Consider the following 19,479-nt stretch of genomic DNA (forward strand, 5'->3'; position numbering starts at 1 on the left):
AGAATGCATTTCAATTCAATTCAATTCAATTCAATTCAATTTTATTTGTATAGCACAAAATCACAACAGAAGTTGTCTCAGGACACTTTCCATATAGAGCTGCTACAGACTGAGCTCTTTATCTACAAAGAAACCAACAATTCCCCCATGAGCAGCACTTGGCGACAGTGGCGAGGAAAAACTTCCTTTTAACAGGCAGAAACCTCGAGCAGAATCAGACTCTGGGTGGGCGGCCATCTGCCTCCACCGGCTGGGTGAGAGAGGAAGAGCAAGAGAGAGAGAGTGAGACAGACAGACAGACAGACAGACAGACAGACAGACAGACAGACAGACAGACAGACAGACAGACAGACAGACAGACAGACAGACAGACAGACAGACAGACACAGTAACAGTGACAGTGGATGTAATAACAGCAGTAGCAGTTGCAGTGGATGTCAGGCAGGGCCAAGGCAGGAGACGCAGCTGAAATCCACAATCCAGATTCAGCCACTGTGGAACCTGCAAGACGACCAATAAGAACAATCCCAGGCTGGATTATTGCATTTCTTTACTATCAGGCTGCCCAAATTCGTTGCTGAATATTCTCCAGTTGCTCCAGAACGCTGCAGCACGTGTTCTGACAAAAACCAGGAAGCGAGATCATATTTCTCCAATACTCGCCGCTCTGCACTGGCTCCCTGTAAAGTTTAGAATAGAGTTTAAAATTCTCCTCCTTACTTACAAAGCCATAAATGGCCAGGCACCTTCTTATCTTAAAGAGCTCATAGTACCTTATTGCCCTACTCGAACACTGCGTTCCCAGAATGCATTTCTACTTATGGTTCCTAAAGTCTCAAAAAGCAGAACAGGAGTCAGAGCATTTAGCTATCAAGCTCCTCTCCTGTGGAACCATCTTCCAGTCTTTGTCCGGGAGGCAGACACTGTCTCTACATTTAAGAGTCGTCTTAAAACTGTCCTCTTTGATAAAGCTTATAGTTAGGGCTGGCTCAGGCTGGTCCTGGACCAGCCCCTAGTTATGCTGCTATAGGATTAGACTGTCGGGGGACCTCCAAAGATACACCGAGCTCCTCTGTCCTTCTGTCCCTCTCCATCCGCACGCTCTCATGTCCTACCATGGCGTGTTACTAACTTAGCTCCTTCCCCGGAGTCTCTGTGCTTTGTCGTCTTGCAGGTTCCCATGGACAGTGTCTGAATCTGGATTGTGGATTTCAGCTGCGTCTCCTGCCTTGGCCCTGCCTGACATCCACTGCAACTGCTACTGCTGTTATTACATCCACTGTCACTGTGACTGCATGTCTGTCTGTCTGTCTGTCTGTCTGTCTGTCTGTCTGTCTGTCTCTCTCTCTCTCTCTCTCTCTCTCTCCCTCTCTTGCTCTTCCTCTCTCACCCAACCGGTGGAGGCAGATGGCCGCCCACCCAGAGTCTGGTTCAGTCTGAGGTTTCTGCCTGTTAAAAGGAAGTTTTTCCTCGCCACTGTCGCCAAGTGCTGCTCATGGGGGAATTATTGGTTCTCTGTAGATAAAGAGTTTGGTTTGTACCAGCTTTATATGGAAAGTGTCCTGAAACAACTTCTGTTGTGATTTTGTGCTATACAAATAAAACTGAATTGAATTGAAATGCATTCTTGTTGATTTCATGATTTCTGAATGTACATGTGCTTGTTGATCTCATTATGTGCTTCTGTGGAGTGTATGGATATGTATTGTGATGTATTGAAATGTATTGTGCTGTAATCAGGGCGTCATTGGAAATGAGAGCTTGCTCTCAATTGGCCTTCACTGAATAAATAAATAAATAAATAAATAAATAAAGAAAGAAAGAAAGAAAGAAAGAAAGAAAGAAAGAAAGAAAGAAAGAAAGAAAGAAAGAAAGAAAGAAAGAAAAAGGTTCATTTCTCAAGACTTCATGTGCACACAAACCCCCCCCGCTGGTCAAAGACTGTTAAACAGCCAGATATATTATAGGTGTTGATGGGTCGCACCGTGACGACGCTTCGGAGCGGAACCCATAAATTATAGGTAATTTTACCAATTGCACTACATTCAAGACTGTCCTGCAGCAGTGCAACATGGGAATGACTGCCAAGAAAGATAAATCAATTCATCTTAATAAATGCATTTCAGGTATCGTTCATGTATTCATTCAGAGAAATAAAATGTATATTTTTGTTTATTGTGGGTGTGTAACAAGACAATACAATGGAATCTAATACTCCAATGTTTATCAGTAAATCATTTTGTCAACATCTGAATAACTCAGAATGACAGGGGAACAGTTGTTTTCAAACTGTTGCAGTGTTTTAAAAAGGTAAGAGGTGGACGTGCTGTGAACATGAAGAGGGACGTGAATCTGACTGTGCAACTTAAGCACTTTATTCATTTTTATTCAGAAATTAAATATAGGCTGGGTCCAGCCATATTCCTCTCATTATTTTCATGCAAAGCACAAGAATGCCTCAGCATGGATGAGCTGCTGTTGTTGTTGTTTTTGTAGTACTCCAGTTCTTTAAACAAACACTTCAGCTTGGATTAAAAGACAGTGAAAAATGAAGCACAATGCACAACAAACACAAAACACGTGTCATAATGTGACTGAAAGTGTCCTTATTTTATTGGAGAGATCAGATCAAAATGTTCCCACACGGGGAAACTTTCTCTTTCTCACAGACTCCATCAAAATGCTCCTCTATGTCACACAAACCAACAAATCACCAACACTAACCCACAAAGTGTGAGTGGATCCATTGCGGTATATAAATCGCGCCGATACTCGAACCACTCCTGATTCAGCGAGGCTTCGAACGTCATCAGTGACGTCATTTTCCCTAAATGACACAAGCATCGACTCGCGCTTCACTAAACACTTCCGGGATTACTTGACACATCCTCCGAAGCTCCGTCGGCACAGTACGACCATCACAAAGAAAACTACTGGACGCTGTTTTCCAGCCTGAAGTCCGCTTACACAGAGCAGGTTTGACTCTTTACTGCTTATTCTCACTGCAAACTGCTGGAAACCTGCTGACATCCTCTGATTTGAGAAAGAGTTCAGCTTCTATCGGGGCTCTCAACATATTATATATTAATGAAAGCCTTGAAAAGATCACAAACATCAGCTTTGTTGGGCTTCAGTGTTTCTGCTGTATATTTGGGGCGGCAGTGAGACACAGCAGTCCAGCGGCCTCGCAAGGTCACGTGATTTATTGGGGGGGGGAACTGTTCTCCACGTTGTCACGTGACCTGACAGCGACGGTTAGTGGCGATCATGCATCTGTTCTCATTTAACGTTTCCATGTTGAAGGAAGGTCAGTCTTACTGTGTTGAGTCAAGTGTCGTCTCATTGAGACAGTTTTGTCTGCATTGAAGCTCCAAATGAAAGTAGAACAATCTGTCTCGACTAAATCTCTGCAATTTCTTACTTACAATTTACTTCCTCTCCTCTCACCAGCACACTTGTGATTTTTCATAGCAGCACGTTGAGAGAATCTTTTATCACAAACGCTGCAACTAAATCTTTTCTCCCCTGTGTGGACAATCGAGTGTCGCCTCACTTCAAATTTTCGTGCAAATCTTTTACCACAAACTGTACAACTGAATGGTTTCTCCCCTGTGTGGACAGTCAAGTGTTGTCTCAAAGTTATATGTTGTGTGAATCTTTTACCACAGATTGAGCAACTGTAGGGTTTCTCCCCTGTGTGGATTCTCATGTGTTTGGACAAAGTGCTTCTGGAACTGAAATTAGCTTTGCAAACTGAGCATGTGAAAGGTTTTTCTCCTGTATGAACTCGTAAATGTGAGGTCAAAGTTGAGCTATGTGCGAATCTTTTACCACAGACTGGACAAAGAAATGGTTTCACTCCTGTGTGGATTCCATTGTGTTTCTGCAGATGTTCCTTTGAGCCAAGGCTTGTAGCACAAGAGCTGACTGAGGTTTTTCCACTATTACATTCCATATCACTTCCACATTCTTCATTGTTCAGAGGCTTCAAACCTGACGGAGGTTCCCAGTCACAACTGTTGTCCGTCTCAGGTTCAGAGGAGTCTGAAGTCGTGTCATGAGTAGCTGGTTGGAAATGATCTGGATTTAAGTTCCTGTCTGGTCCTGGTCCTCTACAGTCCTCTCCATCAGATCCTGTGTTCATCTGTTCAGTTTGTCTCTGATCAAGCTGTGAGGACTGAGGTTCCTCTTCATCAGCCTCTTCTTCACTCTTCACAGGGACACTGAGTGTGAACTTACTGAGATCAGCCTCCTCCAGCCCTCCGAGCTGCTCTCCCTCCTGATTGGTCCACAGTTCCTCCTGTTCCTCTTTAATGTGCGGCAGCTCTGGTGGGTCCTCCTGGTCCAGACTGTCCAGACAGTCCTGCTGCTCAGGAGGATCCTCTTCTTGACTCACCAACAGCTGCTGGACGTCTGTGGAGGATCATGAAACACATACACACCTTTTAGAAAACTGTCATTTCCTGTTCACATTTAAAGCACCGCTTTCTTAAATGTGCAGAGATGTTGAACATATTTGGAAGTCTTTCAAACTAAAGCGAACTCCAAACATATCGTGCACTTTGCATTTGATCAGAGCAGAAAGGCCATGAAATAACAGTGTGGTAATAAGGGCTGGGCGACACGGCCAACATCTTCTATCAATTCAGTGGTTTCAGATAACCACACCGCACAGACTTCATCATATTTGACTGTTTTCTACTTTCATTTGGAGCTTCAATGCAGACAAAACTGTCTCAATGAGACGACACTTGACTCAACACAGTAAGACTGACCTTCCTTCAACATGGAAACTTTAAATGAGAACAGATGCATGATCGCCACTAACCGTCGCTGTCAGGTCACGTGACAACGTGGAGAACAGTTCCCCCCGGAACAAATCACGTGACCTTGCGAGGCCGCTGGACTGCTGTGTCTCACTGCCGCCCCAAATATACAGCAGAAACACTGAAGCCCAACAAACCTGATGTTTGTGATCTTTTCAAGGCTTTCATTAATATATTATATGTTGAGAGCCCCGATAGAAGCTGAACTCTTTCTCAAATCAGAGGGTGTCAGCAGGTTTCCAGCAGTTTGCAGTGAGAATAAGCAGTAAAGAGTCAAACCTGCTCTGTGTAAGCGGACTTCAGGCTGGAAAACAGCGTCCAGTAGTTTTCTTTGTCCACAAAGTTCCTCCTCGTACTCTGCTATCGTCCTTTCAAACAGCTCAATTATCTCTTCAGCAGCCGCAGTTAGTCGCTGCTCCACAAAAGCTCTCAGCGTTTGAGCTTTAGACATTTTTACTGATTCACAGCAGCTTTTCCTCCAGACACACTCCGTTAAAACTGTTGGCTCACTCTGATGTGCTGCTACGTTCACGTCCGTGTTTCCAGCTAGCAAGCTAAGTTAGCTTCATTAGCTTCGCAGAACAACAGATGATTCAGATTCCAAACGTTCAAACAAAGAAAGCAGCTCAGAGTCTATTCTGACTGCTTCAACAGGAGATGCGTCCGTGGTGAAACATTCCGAAAGTTTCCTGAAACTTTATCCACATACAAACTCTGGTGCTTCACTCCGACTTTGTTGTACGACGATGCGTGATAAATAAGGGGAAAGCTAGCACGTAAACCACGACAAGTACAATTACTTCCGGTACCATTTCTTCTTTTTTGGTGGGATTTGATAGCAGATCGCAACTCTTACACGGTGCATATCGCCACCTACCACCTACTGTATCGGAGTATGTAGTGTGAGACGCAGAGTTCCTCCTCGTACTCTGCTATCGTTCTTTCAAACAGCTCAATTATCTCTTCAGCAGCCGCAGTTAGTCTCTGCTCCACATCATAAATTTATTTATTTATTGTAATTTTTTTTTTATTCATTCATATAAATAACATTTTGATTGTTGTTAGATTGTTTAGTGTATTATGGGTGTGTAACAAGACAATACAGTGAAATCTAATATTACTTGTCAAATGTTTATCAGTAAATAATTTTGTCAACATCCGAATAACTCAGAATGACAGGGGAACAGTTGTTTTCAAACTGTTGCAATGTTTTAAAAAGGTAAGAGGTGGACATGCTGTGAACATGAAGAGGGACGTGAATCTGACTGTGCAACTTAAGCACTTTATTCATTTTTATTCAGAAATTAAATATAGGCTGGGTCCAGCCATATTCCTCTCATTATTTTCATGCAAAGCACAAGAATGCCTCAGCATGGATGAGCTGCTGTTGTTGTTGTTTTTGTAGTACTCCAGTTCTTTAAACAAACACTTCAGCTTGGATTAAAAGACAGTTAAAAATGAAGCACATTGCACAACAAACACAAAACACGTGTCATAATGTGACTGAAAGTGTCCTTATTTTATTGGAGAGATCAGATCAAAATGTTCCCACATGGGGAAACTTTCTCTTTCTCACAGGCTCCATCAAAATGCTCCTCTATGTCACACAAACCAACAAATCGCCAACACCAACCCACAAAGTGTGAGCGGATCCATTGAGGTATATAAATCGCGTCGATACTCGAACCAATTCCTGGACTTGGGACGAAGCAGCAGCTGGGAGGAGCAGCATGTGAAAGTGGAGACAAAGAAATGTTTGGTGGCAGAAAAACTGTCTAAGTATTGATGAGTTTGCTCTGTCATTGGTGGTTACTCGCTGTTTCGTTGGCCCTTATTTCTTTTCTTTTGTTTGGTCCCAATTGTGAAACTCTTTTTTTTGATAGAGAGTAGGATTAGAACTAGGAGGATCCTGTAGGGGGAAGGGAATCAGGGGCCGTATGGCTTCTGAAGGGAGAGGGGGGTCTGAGGGTGAAGGTGAAGTACCAGAGAAGCAGAGGAGAGTCAAACGTCCTGAAGAACTTACAGTGCTGCTCAGAGTTAAGGGAGCCAAACTGGGGGGTGCGGGGTTCAAGGCAATCAACCCTTTACAAATTGACATGTCCCCACAGAGTCAGATAAGGGTTTTGAGACCAAGGTTCTATTTAATGGAGTGTTGAAGATCAACTGTGTGACTAGGAAGCAGTATGAGCACGCTATCAGCATGGGGAAGGTGGTGACCAAAGTAGAGAAGATAAACTTAACTCCTAAAGAAAAGCAAAGAATTAAGGGAGTGGTCTATGGAATGTTTGCTGGTCTTCCAGTGGAATGCCCGGAGCCTAGTAAAAAATGGTCAGGAGTTAAAAAAGTTTGTTGATAATCTTGAGATAGAGCCAGAGCTGATTTGTATTCAGGAGACATGGTTAAAGCCCAGCTTGGATTTTGTAATCCCAGAGGTTGGATTGGGCAGAATTGGTAGGTAGAGAGATAGGGGGGATTAATAAGTCTCATGGGGCTGTGCGACTAAAAATGGGCTGCAGTACAGGAGAGTGAATATAAGTGCTAGTCTTGAGTGTCTAGCTGTGGAGGTGTGGGGCAGCTACAGGCACAGCAACAATAGTTGTAATAATAAAGATAGTGTTACTGTGATTAACTCCTATAACCCTTGTAATTGTTTGTTATTGTCAGATTTGGATGAGATAATGGAGAAAGTACGGTGCCCTGTTGTATGGGCAGGAGATTTCAATGCACGCAATCCTTTATGGGGTAGTAAAAAAAGAGACAGCAATGGGGTAGCAGTAGAAGACTTCCTGGATAAGCATGGGTTTACCTGCACCTCAAGGAGGAAGCACACTCCTTTGAGGATAAAAATGGGCATATTCTGGACAGAGAAGACAAATGGTTTGAAAGTGGAGTGAGAGAAGCCATCTATGGCAAGGTTGAAAAACCGTCTCTGAACAGAGGGGGGGTCTGAGACACCACCTATCTCCCACATACAATGCCGTCCTTTCATCTCTTCCAAAGAGATTCAAAAACTTAGCCTCTGAAAATAAACAACAAAGCCATTCACACATGGCTCAAGGAGCCCCCCAATGACAAGAATGGGACACTAACGAGGCAGACGACCGTCGCTGACACCCAATGGTTGCACCCTACCCGCCTTAATGGGGGATTGTTTGCCTCACAATAGAGTGATACTATCCTTGGTTTTGGGGGTTGGCCTCACTCAGAGGATAAATACTTGAACCTAACACCATTTCATTAGACTAGAGCTGTCCTATCTAGCCTGATGCGCATGAACTGATGAAGCCTGCTCAGATGAGAGGCGAAACGTCTTCCAAGACAAACTGACAAAGTCCAGTTGCGAATGATTGAATGCCCTGAAACTTACAATGACCTGGATGAATGAGAATATTCACAGGCAAGCATGGGTTGGTAGTGATAAATGGTGGTCGGCCAACAAGATATGATATTGCTAGAAATACCTAATACCTGCTACTAGTAGCATAGATTTAGCAATAGCATCCCCCAATTTACCTAGAATAGGGGAGTGGGAGGTAATGGATACTTGTACACTGGGTAGTGATCATTATCCAATTTTGTGTAGGTCTGGGAGAGAGTTGAGAGTCTTCTCAGGCCAAGTGGGATGAGTTTGGGAAAGAGCAAATAGCTTAGTGGGAGAGGTTGGCAGTGAGGGCTCTGTGGACAGGTGGAATTGCTCCATTAGTTCCATGATTCATGAAGCAACTCGTGGCACCATTCCTGAGAAGCGAGATCCTAAGGCCCGGAAGCATGTACCGTGGTGGAACAAAAAGTGTGATGAAGCTGTAAGGAACAAGAATGGAGCGTAATTTGTTATTGTTATTGTCAGATTTTGATGAGATAATGGAGAAAGTACGGTGCCCTGCTGTATGGGCAGGAGATTTCAATGCACGCAATCCTTTATGGGGTAGTAAAAAAAGAGACAGCAATGGGGTAGTAGTAGAAGACTTTCTGGATAAGCATGGTTGGGGTATGGGTATGGGTTTACCTGCACCTCAAGGAGGAAGCACACTCCTTTGAGGATAAAAATGGGCATATTCTGGACAGTCTAGAGACGCCAGTAGGCCAGTTATGGTCAGCTGTGAACAAAATATCACGGGTTTATAGGAGAAGATCTGTCCCAGTGCTGCAGAAAGGTGAGGTTGAGGCAGTGTCGAAAAAGGAAAAGGCAGACATGTTTGGAGACACTTTCCAGGATGTGCATAAATCAGAGAGTTTGGGGGGTTGAGGGGTCTAGGGGGAGGGCAGAGGTGATGTCAGATAATCAGTGGAAACTGGAGAGGAAGATGGAAAATTATAGTCCAATTAATTTCTTTTTCTCTATTAGGGAATTTAGGGATTCCATTATGGCCAGGGCGAACACCGCTCCAGGGCGAGACAGACTGTCCTACGAGCTCTTTAAACAGCTAGGTGACTTTGTGTTGGATGAGATCCTTACTTTGGTGAACACAGTGTGGGCAGAGGGATGTCTACCGAAGGAATGGAAGCATGCAGTGGTGGTAATAGAGAACGGCACTCCACAGGGAAGTGCTTTTTCTCCAGTGTTATTTAATGTAATGGTAAATGACATCTTTGATAATATAAGGGAAGGATTTGGGCTGTCCTTGTTTGCAGACGACGGGGCCATCTGGAAAAGAGGACGAAATGTGGAGTTTATTGTGAAACAGGTCCAAAAGGCATTACAGAGTGTAGAGGTGGACATGGGTTTTAGGATTTCAGCACCAAAATCAAAATATATAATCTTTGGGTTTAAAAGAAAATTACCCATTACTCAGTTGAAAATATATGGTTCTCCACTGGAAAAAGTGAAGGTTTTTAATTTTTTGGGTGTGTGGTTTGAGGAGCATATGACTTTGGCTGTAAACATTAGTAAAATAGTGGAAAAGTGTGAAAAGATCATCAGCGTCTCAGGAAGCCTGGCTGGGTGTGAGTGGGGAGCTGACAGGGAGATGATGCAGCTTATTTACCAGGCCATGATTAGAGCAGCTTTTGATTATGGGTGTTTTATTCACGGTGTGGCCTCAAAAACAGTGTTAGCCAGGCTGGAAGTAACTCAGCAAAGGCCTTAAAGCTCTGCTGAGCTTTTAGGGCCTCCTCAATCCCTGCTTTGCTTGTTGAAATGGGAGAAATGCCCTTATGGCTAAGGCGCCTTAAGTTAGGATTACAGTACTGGGTAAAAATTAGTGGAGTACTCAAACTTTCCTGGCTAGGTGTCTTTTAAAAGAGGTGGAAGGATGTGGGAAATTTAAATCATTTATTGTTGATGTGAATCAGTGGGCTACAAACTGAACATGGAGCAGAGGGGCAGAGGGGAGAACACAAGCTGGTCACTCATTCCCCAGTGGGTAATGAATGAGCTGGACATCAAACTGAGTTTTCTCCAGAAGAAAGATAAGAGAGAGATGACTACAAGTATTCAAACGTATCTTAATTCAATCAGGGAGAGCAAGTTGCTAATATATACAGATGGATCCAGGGATCCAGATAGTAGGAGAGCTGGGTGTAGAGCAACTTGACTTAGAATTTAGTATTAGAGTTTCTGATGAAAGCTCTGTGTTTATATCTGAGTCAATGGCAATCCTTTGGGCTTTACGGTGGGTAGAGGAGACAAAGGCCAGAGGAGCTGTTGTCTGCTCCGATTCTGCTGCTGCCCTGGAGGTGTTAAGGGAGGGGGAGATCTCAAGCTCGATCTGATATTGTAAATGAAATCCTGAGGGTAATAACTAGAGTAAGGGAAGACAGTGACATCTCATTTTGCTGGGTTTCTGGGCACGCTGGGATCCAGGGAAATGAACAAGTGGACAGCTTAGCCAACAGAAGCTTGAACAAGCAAGTTGTAGAACACCTGCCTTTAAGAAGAGTGGAACTGAGAGGAAAAATTAAAGAGGGCCTAATAAAGGAGTGGCAGGTGGGTTGGGAGAAGTAAAGTAAGGGGAGGCATTACTTTTCTATACAGTCTCTAGTCAATAGGAAATGCCATTGCAGTTCACCACCCCGAAGAGAGTCTGTTAAATTATGTAGGTTGAGGCTGGGTCACTGTGGTTTAAATCAGTCTCTGTTTATGAGAGGAAAGCATGACACAGGTCTACGTCACTGTGGGAGGCCTGAAACAGTGAAGCATGTGTTCTTAGGATGCAGTCAATACAACGCTGAAAGGCAGAGACTATTCATCCAAATGGCAGAATTAGAAGTTCAGGTTTTTTCTCTTTCTTCTTTGTTTGGCCTCTGTGAGAACCATCCATTCCTGGAAAATTGATTTCCAGAGCAGTTCTGCAGTTTTTGCATGAAACTGGACTAAATGGAAGAATCTGAAGAAGATTAGAAATAACGACCAGTGGAGGGCAGTAATACGCAGTCCAGCGTCCACACTGCGAAAAATGAAGAAGAAGAAGAAGAAGAAGAAGAAGAAGAAGAAGAAGAAGAAGAAGAAGAAGAAGAAGAAGAAGCTTCCAACGTCATCATTGACGTCATTTGGCCGAAACGACACAAGCTTCGATTTTCTTTGAAAACAATAAAATGGACAAAAACACAGCATTTTTCATACAGCTGATACTGCTAATGGCCAAATTCCATATCCACAGAAAAATGGGCAGAATCCAAACCCAGTCTGGAACAATTCACCCAAGAAATCCACCAATATGCAACGTCAATAAAAGACAGTAAAAATAAAAAAAGCCATGAAAACAAATTGTATCTTTGAGAGGCTCAATATAGCCCCACCCTAAGAACAATTATAACGGACGCTATTTATGTACATTTCTGGCAATGTCTTTTTCTCTTGTCTGTTTGTTTGTGTCTTATTTATTTTGTTGTTGTTTGTTTATTTGTTTGTTTGTTTTTTTCCTTTCAATACGTCCTAACCCTTAGTGCCCCCTGGCTTTTTTTTCTGTGTATGTTTAGTACATCTGCTGTACAGTCCGCTTTATGTTTGTGAAGACACTAGTGTATCAATGAATTGAATTGTAGACTGTTAACAAACTAAATAAAAGTTATTAAAAAAAAAAAAAAAAAAAAAAAACGACACGCGCTTCACTAAACACTTCCGGGATTTCTCGGCACAGTACGACCATCGCGACCACAAGAAACGATCGTGCTGAACCACCAGAGTCACTTTGTGTGGATAAACTTGTTGAAGTGGACTCAGTGTAAACTTTCAGGATGTCTCAGTCCAGACTCGTCTCATGTTAGCAGGAATGCTAAAGGAAGTTAGCGTAGCTTGCTAATTAAATAACCGGAGGCGGAACTCGGCCACACAGCGCTGACCGGAGCAGTTTTACTGCAGAGCAAACTATTTTTCATCGACCCAAACTCTCCAGATAAACATGTTAGAATAGACTCTGTGCTGTTCTCTTCATCTGAACATGTTCAACATCCGAATTATGTTCTGTTGTCCTGCGAAGCTAATGAAGCTAACTTAGCTTGCTAACTGGAAACACGGACGTGAACGTAGCAGCACATCGGAGTGAGCCAACAGTTTTAACGGAGTGTGTCTGGAGGAAAAGCTGCTGTGAATCAGTAAAAATGTCTAAAGTCCAAAAGCTGAGAGCTTTTGTGGAGCAGCGACTAACTGCGGCTGCTGAAGAGATAATTGAGCTGTTTGAAAGAACGATAGCAGAGTACGAGGAGGAACTTTGTGGACAAAGAAAACTACTGGACGCTGTTTTCCAGCCTGAAGTCCGCTTACACAGAGCAGGTTTGACTCTTTACTGCTTATTCTCACTGCAAACTGCTGGAAACCTGCTGACATCCTCTGATTTGAGAAAGAGTTCAGCTTCTATCGGGGCTCTCAACATATTATATATTAATGAAAGCCTTGAAAAGATCACAGACATCAGGTTTGTTGGGCTTCAGTGTTTCTGCTGTATATTTGGGGCGGCAGTGAGACATAGGGGAGCGACTGAACTGCCTCAAACGGCGTATATCCCAGCATACCTTGCGCGGTCCGGAGTCTTCCGAAGATTCTCCCGTCCCTCTCTTCTTCTTCTTCTTCTTCTTCTTCTTCTTCTTCTTCTTCTTCTTCTTCTTCTTCTTCATTTTTCGCAGTGTAGACGCTGAACTGCGTATTACTGCCTTCTTCTTCTTCTTCTTCTTCTTTAACGGCAGTAGCAAACTATGATAAAACAATCCCGTCCCTCTCACGACAAATCATTGAGTTTTAAATAAAGGTGGGGCTTGTGATTAGTGTGATTAAAGATTTAAATCAGATTAAAAACACAACGTGATTAATCCGAGTTAAAGTGTCAATTTTTCTCAGATCTACTATTGGTGTTAAACACCAACGGTCGAAAACATGTTCCTGGTAGGACTAAAAACCTGCTTCTGATATATGGAATTCACACACAGGGATATAAAGGTTTATGTTAATCTTAAAAACAGCTCGTGTGTTCTGATCAGTGGCTATGATATTGATCTATCAGACAGAGTTACAGCCTAATAACAAAACAATGTACCCCACCGGATAACAAGGCAGATAATCACAGGGCACACTTTCTACCAGTAAATTAATGAAGTTATCTGTATTGGTTAAAAAAAACAAAACAAAAAAACAGTATGAACAGTCACTCAACTTTTTAGTCTTCAGTCCCTCCTTTTCTCTAATGTCTGAATATAAGTACCCCTTCAACTGACTAGGATACCACATTTTGCTTAGAAAACTAGAATAAAACTGGAACAATGTAATCATGATGCATTGTGTTTGGGTTTTTGGGCATATACTTATTTTTTTCTAAAAAAAACAAAACAAAAAAACAACAACAAAAATAGCAGATCTGTAAATGAAACCGTAATAATAAATAAATAATAATAAATAAAAACATTAATCTGTAAATAAAATCGTAATAATAAATAAATTATATTGAAATAACAATACATAAAAAACATTAATCTGTACATAAAACCGTAATATATATATATAGCGTCCCTGTAATTCTAATAAATGTCTATATCTATCTATCTATAGAGAGAGAGAGAGAGATCACAACAATTAATCGATGACCAATTAATCATTTGTTATTGAACAATATACTATTATATTTAAGCAATTTGATTATAGTAGATTTGGCAGATTTTTAACTTATCTATGAGTGTGAGAGCTGTCTATTGCCATTATTACTATTACTATAAGTGTGCTCTACATGTTCAAGTACATGTCTTTAATATGTCAGCCTTTACATCTTTAACTATATGGTAGTTATATGTAATCCTATCAGAATATGCAACATTTGCTGTGGAGATTGTTTGGTATACGCAAAATGTCTGTTTTAAAATAACAATTAATTGATTAAGTGATCATTTAAATTACCAATGATAAATTCAATGGTAAGATTATTGTTGGATTGGAAATGGCTTATATACCCTGATATTATGTTGCTTGGAAATCGCTAACGCTAGCTGGCTAATCATTATCTCATATTGTAAAAAACAGAGACCAATGAAAGGACAGTGCAAAAAAACTAGGCAAATTCAATATTCCAAATGGGGATTTAGGCTAAAGTGGCTTGGAAATTGCTTACAATATCCTCGCACGGGAGAATCTTTAGAAGACTTCCGTCCGTGCAATCTCATGGGAGAATCTTCGGAAAACTTCGGACCGCGCAAGGTATGCTGGGATATACGCCGCTTGAGGCAGTTTAGTCCCTCCCTGAGACACAGCAGTCCAGCGGCCTCGCACGGTCACCTGATTTGTTCCGGGGGGAACTGTTCTCCACGTTGTCACGTGACCTGACAGCGACGGTTAGTGGCGATCATGCATCTGTTCTCATTTAAAGTTTCCATTTTGAAGGAAGGTCAGTCTTACTGTGTTGAGTCAAGTGTCGTCTCATTGAGACAGTTTTGTCTGCATTGAAGCTCCAAATGAAAGTAGAAAACAGTCAAATATGATGAAGTCTGTGCGGATTGTCTGAATTGATAGAAGATGTTGGCCGTGTCGCCCAGCCCTTATTACCACACCGTTATTTCATGGCGTTTCTGCTCTGATCAAATGCAAAGTGCACGATATGTTTGGAGTTTGCTTTAGTTTGAAAGACTTCCAAATATGTTCAACATCTCTGCACATTTAAGAAAGCGGTGCTTTAAATGTGAACAGGAAATGACAGTTTTCTAAAAGAGGTGTATTTGTTTCATGATCCTCCACAGACGTCCAGCAGCTGTTGGTGAGTCAAGAAGAGGATCCTCCTGAGCAGCAGGACTGTCTGGACAGTCTGGACCAGGAGGACCCACCAGAGCTGCCGCACATTAAAGAGGAACAGGAGGAACTGTGGACCAATCAGGAGGGAGAGCAGCTCGGAGGGCTGGAGGAGGCTGATCTCAGTAAGTTCACACTCAGTGTCCCTGTGAAGAGTGAAGAAGAGGCTGATGAAGAGGAACTTCAGTCCTCACAGCTTGATCAGAGACAAACTGAACAGATGAACACAGGATCTGATGGAGAGGACTGTAGAGGACCAGGACCAGACAGGAACTTTAATCCAGATCATTTCCAACCAGCTACTCATGACACGACTTCAGACTCCTCTGAACCTGAGCTGGACGACAGTTGTGACTGGGAACCTCCGTCAGGTTTGAAGCCTCTGAACAATGAAGAATGTGGAAGTGATATGGAATGTAATAGTGGAAAAACCTCAGTCAGCTCTTGTGCTACAAGCCTTGGCTCAAAGGAACATCTGCAGAAACACAATGGAATCCAAACAGGGGAGCAACCATTTAGTCGTTCAGTTTGTGGTAAAGGATTTGCACATCGCTCAACTTTGACCTCACATTTACGAGATCATACGGGAGAAAAACCTTTCACATGCTCAGTTTGTAAAACTAATTTCAGTTGCAGAAGCACTTTGTCCAGACACATGAGAATCCACACAGGGGAGAAACCCTACAGTTGCTCAGTCTGTGGTAAAAGATTCACACAAAATACAGCTCTGAGACAACACTCAACTGTCCACACAGGGGAGAAACCATTCAATTGTACAGTTTGTGGTAAAGGATTTGCACGAAAATTTGATTTGGGACGACACTTTACTGACCACACAGGGGAAAAACCATTCAATTGTACAGTTTGTGGGAAAGGATTTATACGAAAATCACATTTCAGAGAACACTTGATCATCCACACAGGGGAGAAACCATTTAGTTGTTCAATCTGTGGTCAAAGATTCACACAACATTCATCTCTGAAACAACACTCAACTGTCCACACAGGGGAGAAACCATTCAGTTGTACAGTTTGTGGTAAAGGATTTGCACGAAAATTTGATGTGAGACGACACTCAATGGTCCACACAGGAGAGAAACCATTTAGTTGCAGCGTTTGTGATAAAAGATTCACTCTGCGTGCTGCTATGAAAAAACACAAGTGTGCTGGTGAGAGTAGTGGAAGTAAATGAAACTGCAGAGATTTAGTGGAGACAGACAGCTCAGATTTGCTGCAATCATTGTTCAAGTGGGTATTTTCATCCTGGGACAAAGACAAATCCCTCCACCAGGCTCAGTAAGGACTCCGTCTGTGGAAACATAAAGAGGCAGTTTTGTACAAAAATGACTGGAATCCTGGAAGATCTCCACATGATTTGTCAAACTGGAGCCTCAGATTAACTTCCCCTGAACTTCAGAATGCATTGTTTCCCCAAGTAAAGTGGATTTTGACTTCTGTCACGTTGAATTTGTGCTACAAATGGATCAAAGTAGCTATCGATTATTTTAGTAACCCATTATTCTACCAATCGATCGATTAATCAAGTAATTGAATTAGATATGCTTTTGCTTTAATAAAGAGTAATTGTCAACATACAAAAAGGAAATGAGACAGGTCTCTAAAAATGATCAACTGATTCGTTTCCTTTTTAGATAAATCTGCATTTTCATTGCTTAAATTTGCATATTTGTCTGTCAAACTTGAACTCTTTTAGTGGGCTTCAGGGCCATAGACCACTCTGGATTTTAAAGAAACCACTTTCCAAAATGCAAAAACAAATAAGAAATAATAAATCACTTTAAAAAAAGGTATACGTACAAACTAAAACTGAGGTATACATTAAAACAGTAACAATACATAAACATGGACTTTCATTTGTGTGTTTCAAGCAGGTTTACAGCTGATGAATGACAGAACTGTTCACTGTCTTCTTAGAAGACTTTGTTCAGCTGTTTGTAATTTCATGGAAAGTGCTTTTGTAGCATCTTTTAAAAAACATTCAAACAAAGTTATTATTGTAGTTTTATAATACATGTTATATAACTATGTATTTTGTTGAGTTAAATTCACTGCTGTTATTCCTGTCTATAATTTTGCTATGCTTTTTTTTGTTTGTTTTTTTTACTTTTTAAACAATTCTTCTTTTCATTTTGTTTGTATGTTTGCTATTGCAACAAAATAATTTCCCAAATTGGGATCAATAAAGAAGCAGTCCAAAGTCTTTTTATTGTTTAAATTTGCATATTTGTCTGTCAAACTTGAACCCATTTAGTGGGCTGAGTTGTTATTATTATCACACCTGCAGACCGGGGGGCTGTTGAACAAAACATAGACAGGGGATTAAGCCAGGAATTTTCAGTTATCATGGATTAATTTAGCCGTGACTCAGTTGCATGACAGCAGAGGCACATAAGTTACCGTGGAGATTTATTCTGTGCAGCTAGCCTGCTCCTGACCAGGCTAACAGCCAGGCTTGATTAATCCTGGTGCTGTCTGATCAGTCAGCTGTCCATCCGATTGAAAATAAATGTGTTTTACAGTTATTCAGTGTTCTTCTGTATGTAAAATTTTATGAGCCTGCTTTAAAATTCCACAGATACATTGTCATTCAGTTAAGTAGGTCCACTGTTATTATTTTAATTGTAACCATTATCATTTTTATAATTATTCATGTGATAGCCATTGTTACTGTTAGGCCTAATGTTCGTATTGCTGTCCGAGATTTGACGAATACGGATATCATTGCACACCTTGAGATGATTAGAAATGGCTGATGAAGTTGCAGAGATGGTTCCAATTAAGTCAAATGACAACGGCAATACATAAAGTCCCATTCACATGTGTTTCCTCCTTCACAATGGTGTGCCCTTTTTTGGATGATGTGTTGGATGAAGAAGCACTTATACTGAGAAGGGCTTTCCGACGTGAGAGGGTGTTTCGAGACAGGTCAGACCCGTTGGCGTTTCCTGACAACTGCCTGCATGAGAGGTACCGATTTTCCAGTGATGGCGTCCGATCTTGTGCAGACTGCTGTGTCCCAAAATTCAGCACCGCAGCACGGAGTCACGCCCTCACCATCCCACAGATGGTCTGTGTTGCACTACGTTTCTTCGCGAGTGAATATATTCCATCTGTATCCTCCATAAATATACCCCCACTAAAAACATGCAAGAAGATCGCCACCTGACCAATGGTGAATGGGAACTGGGTCGACTAACTGCGGCTGCTGAAGAGATAATTGAGCTGTTTGAAAGAACGATTGCAGAGTACGAGGAGGAACCTTGCGTCTCACACTCCGATACAGTAGGTGGCGATATGCACCGTGTAAGAGTTGCGACCTGCCATCAAATCCCACCGAAAAAGAAGAAATGGTACCGGAAGTAATTGTACTTGTCGTGGCTAAAGTGCTAGCTTTCCTGTTATTTATCACGCATCGTCGTACAACAAAGTCGGAATGAAGCACCAGAGTTTGTATGTGGATAAAGTTTCAGGAAACTTTCGGAATGTTTCACCACGGACGCATCTCCTGTTGAAGCAGTCAGAATAGACTCTGAGCTGCTTTCTTTGTTTGAACGTTTGGAATCTGAATCATCTGTTGTTCTGCGAAGCTAATGAAGCTAACTTAGCTTGTTAGCTGGAAACACGGACGTGAACGTAGCAGCACATCGGAGTGAGCCAACAGTTTTAACGGAGTGTGTCTGGAGGAAAAGTTGCTGTGAATCAGTAAAAATGTCTAAAGTCCAAACGCTGAGAGCTTTTGTGGAGCAGCGACTAACTGCGGCTGCTGAAGAGATAATTGAGCTGTTTGAAAGGACGATAGCAGAGTACGAGGAGGAACTTTGTGGACAAAGAAAACTACTGGACGCTGTTTTCCAGCCTGAAGTCCGCTTACACAGAGCAGGTTTGACTCTTTACTGCTTATTCTCACTGCAAACTGCTGGAAACCTGCTGACATCCTCTGATTTGAGAAAGAGTTCAGCTTCTATCGGGGCTCTCAACATATAATATATTAATGAAAGCCTTGAAAAGATCACAAACATCAGGTTTGTTGGGCTTCAGTGTTTCTGCTGTATATTTGGGGCGGCAGTGAAACGTTGGGTGCTTTTCATTTCGTTGAATTGTGCCTCCTCGTCTCCTCTCTTCTTCGTCGACCCGGAAGTCGTTTCCCCTCCGCCATGATGAAGGATTTTTTTTTTTTTTTTTTGAGCGATCGTCAAACAACACAAACCCATACATATATTAGATGATTTAAGAGAAAGTTTAAATGATTCGCATATTTAAAACAAATTACAAAATTAAAGACTATTTGTGTTTTAAGAAATTGTTCTTAAATAAAGGCTTCTATGTGCATTCAGCTGCAGTCCCTTTGACAGCAAATACAGCTGCGCAAACGTCATCAGTATTTGACGTCGTTTCCGACTGACGCCGTGGAGTGAGAATTTTTCATTTCAG

At 41.9% G+C, this 19,479-nt stretch overlaps 1 protein-coding gene across 1 annotated transcript in view; it reads left to right on the top strand.

Annotated features, from left to right (window-relative positions):
- LOC139346064 (oocyte zinc finger protein XlCOF6-like) overlaps positions 1–19,479 on the top strand; it is a 341,081-nt gene that overhangs the window by 320,768 nt on the left and 834 nt on the right. The window contains exon 4 of the mRNA XM_070984967.1: positions 14,974–16,205. Within this exon, the coding sequence (XP_070841068.1) occupies positions 14,974–16,205 (1,232 nt within the window). The remainder of the gene's footprint in view (positions 1–14,973; positions 16,206–19,479) is intronic.

The sequence above is a fragment of the Chaetodon trifascialis genome, chromosome 17, assembly GCF_039877785.1.
Source record: "Chaetodon trifascialis isolate fChaTrf1 chromosome 17, fChaTrf1.hap1, whole genome shotgun sequence".
NCBI lineage: Eukaryota > Metazoa > Chordata > Actinopteri > Chaetodontiformes > Chaetodontidae > Chaetodon > Chaetodon trifascialis.